The sequence below is a fragment of the Magnolia sinica genome, chromosome 2 (genome assembly GCF_029962835.1).
Source record: "Magnolia sinica isolate HGM2019 chromosome 2, MsV1, whole genome shotgun sequence".
Taxonomy (NCBI): Eukaryota; Viridiplantae; Streptophyta; class Magnoliopsida; order Magnoliales; family Magnoliaceae; genus Magnolia; species Magnolia sinica.
In genome coordinates, this window is record NC_080574.1 from 8864508 (window position 1) to 8872372 (window position 7865).

General features: G+C 41.0%; 1 protein-coding gene across 1 annotated transcript; it reads right to left on the bottom strand.

Moving 5' to 3' along the window:
• Nucleotides 1-2842: 2842 nt before the first annotated feature.
• Nucleotides 2843-4866, bottom strand: LOC131233957 (7-deoxyloganetin glucosyltransferase-like). Its single transcript, XM_058230854.1, has 2 exons — nt 4284-4866; nt 2843-4047 (listed from the first exon to the last, which is right to left on the bottom strand). Exons 1-2 carry the CDS (start codon nt 4789-4791, stop codon nt 3110-3112), a joined length of 1446 nt encoding a protein of 481 aa, XP_058086837.1. The 5' UTR covers nt 4792-4866; the 3' UTR covers nt 2843-3109.
• Between the last annotated feature and the right edge of the window lie 2999 nt (nt 4867-7865).

The following is a 7865-nucleotide window of genomic DNA, read 5'->3' on the forward strand; positions in this document are numbered from 1 at the left end:
TCGAGTTGAGTTGAAATACATCGCGGTCGAACTTGGCTTGAACTCAATTCGAGCTTTAGTAAACAAGCTCGACTCGCCTTGAGTTGGCCTTTCAAGTCGAGTCAATCCGAGCTGAGTCGAGCCGAGTCGAGCAAGCTTTTCGAGCTAGCTTGACTCGTGTACAGGTAATTATTATTTAAAATTTCTAAGAAAAGAAACCAAGAACCACTTTGTATGTAAAGGATAGGGTGTTTGGGCCCTCGTCCATGGTACACAAGGTAAACATCTTAACCATCTGATTCTTCTCACTGAATTTGGACTGCAGACTTTTTCTTTCAACTGCACATTTAATCACTATACATCAATCCTATCCCCTTGATGGCCACTGGAATTTTATTTTATTTTTTTAAAGGAAAATTTCATTGATGCAAGAGGCTATACAAAGATTCAGGTGCTGCTGCCAACCAAAAACAAAAGAACAGCAATACCTACCGTGAGAGAAAAGGAGGGTTAACCTTTTATTAAATTGCCTAAGTCTATTCAATCCAAAAATAATAGCCTTCTAACGGTAGTGGGGAGCTCGGACTGGGACTAGTAGAACGAGGGTAATTGACAGTCGCTGGCTTTGCAAGCTAGGGCGTCAGCCACAGGGTTTGCCTCCCTAGGAATGGAGGAGAGTTTGATTTCCTAATGAGCCATGAGAGCATTAATCCTAGCTATCCAATACCAGATGGTCCACGCAGGGGATACTGAGTTGAAAAGGGCATCGATCATTGATTTGGAGTCACACTCGATTTCCAAATTGTTAAGATCCAGCTCCGCACAACGCATGAGGCCTTCCCGGATGGCTCTCTTATCTCAGCTTGGGTGTGTAGTTCCTAGGGAGGCCATACAGGCCACTGGAACTATAGTTCCTCTCTCTCCCTTTCTCATAGAAGATCAGGTTTGGACCATTTGAGTGACAGAACGGGACACTTCATCATGTTGGCCCCACTTTCTGTGCTATGGCCCAATAATCAGGAAAGACTTATTAGGTGGGCCACAGGGTTGTTTAAGTTGAAAATGGACGATTGGTCACCTAAGAATGAAGTGACTAGCCTGATTTTTGAACAATGGTACAATTGAGTGGGCCACCAACGAATGACACTGACCCAGATCCAGCCTACATTGGCACGTGTGGGAAGACTAAGATTTGGGTGTCAACTCAACTAGCGCAAGCCTGATCAGATCCTAACGGTCTTACCTGTCCCCATCGCACGGAAGGCTGGAAAGGGTGCTTTGTGTGTCCAAAGTTAATGGTTGAGATCACATAGATTCCTTTGAGAACTCATCTCACCTGGTGTGTATATGCAGTCTAGGCCATACAGGCCATTCATTTAGCTTGAATGAAGAGTGGACAAAGAATTACGTTGTTTCGTAACTCAAATGGACCCAGTGAAAATTAAGGGTGGGAATTACCTCTCATTTTTTATGGCCCACCTGATTTATTTTTTTAAAATTAGGCTGACTTTTGACCCCTAGAGGTTTCATAAGGAGACTCATGTAGTGGTCAATTCAAACCTTGTGCACACATCACATGAGATGAGTTCTCAAACCTGGTCGTTAGAGAAAGTCTCTCTCTCTCTCTCTCTCTCTCTCTCTCTCTCTCTCTCTCTCTCTCTCTATCTATCTATCTATCTATATATATATAGAGAGAGAGAAATAGTACTACATGAGGTCGAGGCAAGGAACGGTGCATATGGCTGATGGGATAGATGTTAACACGCATCATGATGGGGCCCACATACAGTTCGACCTCATGGGAAGTTCCCATGAGATATATATATATATATATAATGGTGCGGTCAACGGTCCCGTGAGGTCAACCCCATCATGATGTGTGTCGAACATCAACCCTGTGCATTTGATGAGTCCCCTTTAAATTATGGGATATCCACAAAATCAGCTGTATACCGAACTTAGGTGGGGCATATCTTCTAAAATCATGTGAAGACATCACTAACACATATAAAATCACTTGGTGGGGCCACCTAAAATTTGGATGCATCTAAAACTTGGTCAGACCCCTCATCCAAGTGGGACACATAATGGATGGGTTGGATTTGTGAACCACATCTCGGTGGGACCAAAAAATGATTATGAATGTTTTAATGGAAGGGTAACCTCTCTCAACTTACGTATATGGTGTGACGTACACTAGTCATGGATTGAATTGATTTTAAGCCAAAGGCCCACCATGGAATGGTGCATCTAATTAATGGGGTAGATGTTTGACGCACATCACGGTTGGGCCACACAGCTTAGCCTCATGGGAAGTTTGCAGGAGAACCCCGAGGTCGATCGCATAGAACCATTTCTTTTAGAGAGAGAGAGAGGGATATTGATTTTCTGTTACGACAAGGCTTGAGAACTCATCTCATGTGACGTGTGCATAAAGTTTGAATTACGTAAATAACCCTTAATATATGACGTAATATATATATATATATATATATAAATTACGTAAATAATCCTCAATACAAATAATGCCTCCATGATCAGAAAGATGAGGAAGTGCTTTTCTTGGGTGGGGAAAGTATATATTATAATACCTGCTCTGCACTTTTGTTTTATATAAAGCATTTTAGTGGAGAATTGCAGGCTCGCGTGATCATTTTAGGAAGTCCAATAGATGTAATAAGCAGTGATAGTCGGAAGGACAAAAAATTTAATTACACCACTCAAAAACATAAAAATGCATGAGCTTCTTGTTTAATAATTCAATGGTTAAGATTTTGTTTATTTTATTTTTTTCTGTGTGATTTTAGAGGTTGGATATGTAAGTTTGACTGGCTAGATGTCAAACATATACTAATTGAGGAAAAAAAAAAAATTCTAATTTTATTACTTTCTAAGGAAAAACAATGAACCACTACTTTGGTAACATCCCTTCTCAAAAGACGGTACCATATACGGGCATTTTGATTTGAATCGCGAAGTAATCCTTTTGTAAATTTGGGATTTATATAAATCCCATACAAATATTTTAAAAACAATAACAATAACATGCAGTGCATTAGCACACGCCACATGCTCTTAAGTCCCAGGCATATTTCAACGATGGAGAAGAAATCATGCTGTAGGACGGTCGTCAGTAGTTATCAAGAAGAATTTCATTGAACAGTTTGTCTAAATTTTCGTACGAAGACCCTCCTGGTTTTGTAGCATTCTCAGCACGCTCCTTCCACTCCATGGCCTTTTTCTTCATCTCTTTCCCTTTCTCTCCTTCCATCAATTCCCTAACCAATGCTTCCACTTTATCTCCTTTCACGTTGTTGTTGTCGATCTCCATTCCAATCCTCCACTCGGTGCAGGTGAACCGGCAATTCGTCTGTTGCTCAGCAAGGAATGGCCAGCATATCATAGGCACCCCACTGCATATGCTTTCAATAGTTGAATTCCAACCACAATGAGTTAGGAACCCTCCCACAGAAGGGTGTGCAAGAACTTGCTCTTGAGCACACCATCCTGCCAGCAGACACCTCCCTTTCGTCTCCTCAATGAAGTCCTCTGGCAAAATTGCCAATTCACCCATCACAAGATCTGGCCGAATGACCCACAAGAAGGGATGCTTGCTATTCGCAAGCCCCCAAGCGAACTCCCTCATCTGGTAGGCTGTCATCACCACAATGCTCCCAAAATTCACATAAAGGACTGATCTTGGCTCCTTCGTGTCCAGCCATTCTATACAACTAGTATCCACTTTCCACAAATTCAATCCGATCGATTTGGATGGGCTTTCGGATATCTGGTGACTAAGTAGCACCAAAGGACCTATAGTGTAGGTCTGAAATGAGAACTTGGATCTTATCGCATCAAGAACGCCGCCTTCCAAATCCTCAAACGTGTTGAGGATTACACCCTTAGCCCTAGTTGCATTCGTCACATTTTCTAAGTCATAATTTAGCATGATATCATCGCGATTTGTCGTTCTAATGAAACTCGGCAATTCCCTTAGTGTAATATCTCTCATCCCTGGAATCCAATTGATTCGAGTGTCGAGATATCCGTTATTTAAGTAACTCTCATCTGCAAAACACACAAAAAATGGTAAGAAACTATTTAAAGAAAACATGCTGGACGTTTGGATGTAGTATCGTATTCAATTGAAATTACAACATAATCGTAATTTTCTTCCCTAGCATTCATAGAGAAGTTCTGGCTTAGAACTGAATGATTCCTATTTACTCCAGTTTGGCAGCCAAACACGGCCTTAAATTGCAACAAGCATCATCATTAACAAAGGAAGGATCCTGGTTATGTACCTTTCAATGGTATATAGCCTCTTTCAATGAGCTCGTTGCAATGAAGGTAGCCCATTAAACCGCACGCACTCGGTGTAAAGAAAACATACTCCGGGATGCCCAGCTCTTCAGCCGCCTGTAGAGTAAAGCTCATGACGCCATCAGAGATGATGCAGGTGACCGGGGGCATGCTCAGCGTGGTGTTGATCTTCTTCAAGAGATTGAGGAATGGAGGGTGGCAGTTCTTCCTAATGGAAGCGCATAGGGCTGGGATGTCTTGTGTGTGGTCTTGATCGAGCATTGGTAGGCCATCGGGTATAGCTACGAATCGGAAATCATCAAAGCCCTTGACAGAATCCGGGCCTCTAGACCTCACGAGGCGTTGGTGGTTGAACTCGGTGTTGACAAAGGTGATGTAAAAGCCTCTAAAATGGAGGAGTTTGGCTAGTTGTTGGATGGGGTTGATGTGGCCTTGGGCTGGGTATGGGATGCATACCACATGAGGTCTCTGGGCTCCTAAAGAACCCATGATTGGTTTATTACAAGTAGAGAAAAAAAGGGAGGTTGCTGGTGAACTCCTGTAACCCAAGCTGGTCTATATAACAAGAGACGTTAAAGGAAATTGGTACCATATGATAGCAATACCCTCGTCTTGAGGAGTTCGCTTGGCTTGCGTGTGGCTCCCACCCTTACGTATGAAGCATATCCAACCCATCCATCACTGTCACTCCATATATATCAGATGCTCACAATCAGACCTATCTAATTATCATGTGGGCCACACCATAGAATGTCTCATTAACCACCCCAAAACTTCCAAATACATGTAGTGGGCCGTCTGATGATTGGATCAGCCTAATTTTTAGAGTGTCCCATCTTCGTAGGGAAGTGAGCACGCTTAACAGGTTGGATGGCATACAGGCACTGCGGTGGACCAATACATCTACAACTAGCTGCCTATGAGATTGGGATGAAATGGTCAATTGCTTAAAGTTAAGTGATCTAATAAACACGATGGTCGCGTGGGAGAGTTGACCACAAATCTGTAGAACGGAGGGAGGTATCTGTAAAAAGTAAAATCAGAGGGTGTGTTTATAATTATACCACACAACAATGGTGGCGGGAATCATAACACCCATTTCAAATCACTTTTTAAACATGCTTATTGGATTCCCACCAACCGCCATTCAATGTTGGGAGACATCTGCAGCACTGGACTTTCTGTGTAGGCAGAGAAGATGGATTAGTGCCGAACTTTTAATTGGTGAAAAGACACACACAAGCATGGTGGGACATGAATAGGCACATGCTTTATCAATTAGGACCATGATTCAGCAATCCGAACCGTCCATCTGTTGGATCTTTTGTAGATGGACCATACGTAAAAACCTCCTCCGTGTAAGAACGCCACAACGGCTCATATTCAATAGGCTAGTATCTTTCAATGTTGGAGAATTTCGGGGCATTTTTCATCAGCGGTGGGGGCCACCAGACAAATGATGAGATCAATGGACATAGCCTCACTTGTATTAACTGAGAGCCCGAGTATGATGTGCAGATCCTCAAGCTGATGAGCATACGATTCTTCTTCTTGTTGCCCTGTCTTGATTGCGCATTGTTTCACGACTCATGAGAAATTATGCGATAATGGACCGAGGAAGCGTACACTACTCGGTGTACTTGGATTTTCAGATTGTGCAAATGGACAAATGATTTAGTGATCCAGACCATTGATCTGTTGGACCACAATGGATCTGTCATGACCTAAAACTTTCCTTTATTCATAAGGCAACCCTAGAAGTGATATGCAGCAACGCTTCACATTCAGGTGAGAAAAAAAGAAGAAGGTGAAATTAAGGCCAAAGACCGTTGACTAGAATCTTGAATGATTTTTCTGAGAAGGTCCACCGTGGTGGGCCCATTAGAATAGTGTTTCAGATCACTTCACATTGGAGCTTTTTCCCTAACCACATGGGAGGGCGAGTAATCTACCGATCAACACCCTGATCCATAGCTCAAGTGGTAGACTGAGTGAAAGATACCTCTTTTCAACAGTGAGGTCTTGGCATCGATTCCCCAGCGGGGGTAGCTAACAGTGAAGTATTGACAGTGGGGTGTACTAACAAGCTAACAAAAAAAAAGAGAGAGAAAGAGGGAGTAATCTACCGATCACATTGGTGCTTTTGCCCTAACCACGTGGAAGAGTGAGTGATCTACAGATGTGAGATTATGTTATTAGATCAGCTGGATACTCGTATTCATCAGTCACTTTAAGCAGTTAAATCAAGAAACCCATTATGCTTGGTTCGAATTGATACACGTGCCCTTGTACACACGTGTGTGTACAAGCTTTTAATAATCTTTAGAAAAAGACACATGAAGAGCTCAAGTTCCTGGCGTAATATGATTTGGCTTATTAGATTGAGCCCATTACATCATATATGGGTACAATCTATTTTATGCATTAGACTATAATCTAGGTACATATAATCCAACAAGAGATCTGCTAGTTATCCAGGAACACTTTCATGACTTAAAACTAATAAATTGAACCATCCATTAGGTGGCTTTAGTTATTTCTCGCACTTTAATCATTAAAATATTTTTACCATACTTGATGATAATTAGAATGGTTAAAATTCATCATCTAGCTTATACATAAGACATCATCATAGACTTCGACGTAGTAGAGAATATGAAAGACTATAGGGTGTTGGAGAATCATATGTCTCTCCTTGAAACCCTAACTCCACATTATAACCGATCTTATATCAAAGGGATTAGTTGAATGTCTCCACTACTTGCATGTGTGTGTGCACATGAGAGAGAAAGAGAGGGAGTTTCTCTCAGCCTTCCTCTTCTCACGTATGTAATGGTCTGCTCTTAGATGGCTTTTGTATGCTCGCCTAGCCTTTTTTAGCCACCACATTGGCTCTCACTATTCTCATCTATCTACTTTTGAAGATTAGCATCGTTGTTCAGTAGTTTAATTTATAGTATCAATTAAAGAGGTAATTTTATTAGTAAAATTTTCAATTGTTTAATGTTTTTAAAAACTTGATAATATCTAGATATGGATCCATAAGGCTAATTATGTGTTTAAATTTAGATTTTTCAAAAACTTTTAATTCATTTTGTATGTATTTCAAAATCCTAATACTATGGGATACCTAAATTACACATATATCACATTAGCATGTGTGCATGTATAGTTATAACAAATTTACTTAGATGGTTCAATCTGTTAAAAGTACCATGCATCTTTAGCTGGTTAGGATCGGACATTTTACTAAAATGTATATTAAAAAAAGAGATTTTCCCATATGGAAGCGTACATTCTACCATAATGTATATGAAAAAGGAGATTTTTCCACATAGCTCCCTACTTTTAAGGCTATCCTTGAATAAACGTATGCTTCAAAATATTTAAAGCCACTTAAGATTTACAATGTTAGACATTCACCTGCTTGCTAATCGAACCCAGGGGTAAAAGTTGGGCTGTAAGAGTTTCACAGGGTGCTGCATCATTTGGACCATTCAGAGTGCTGCATCACTTGGATCATTCAGATTTTGGGCTCATATTATGTGAGATGAGTTCTCAAA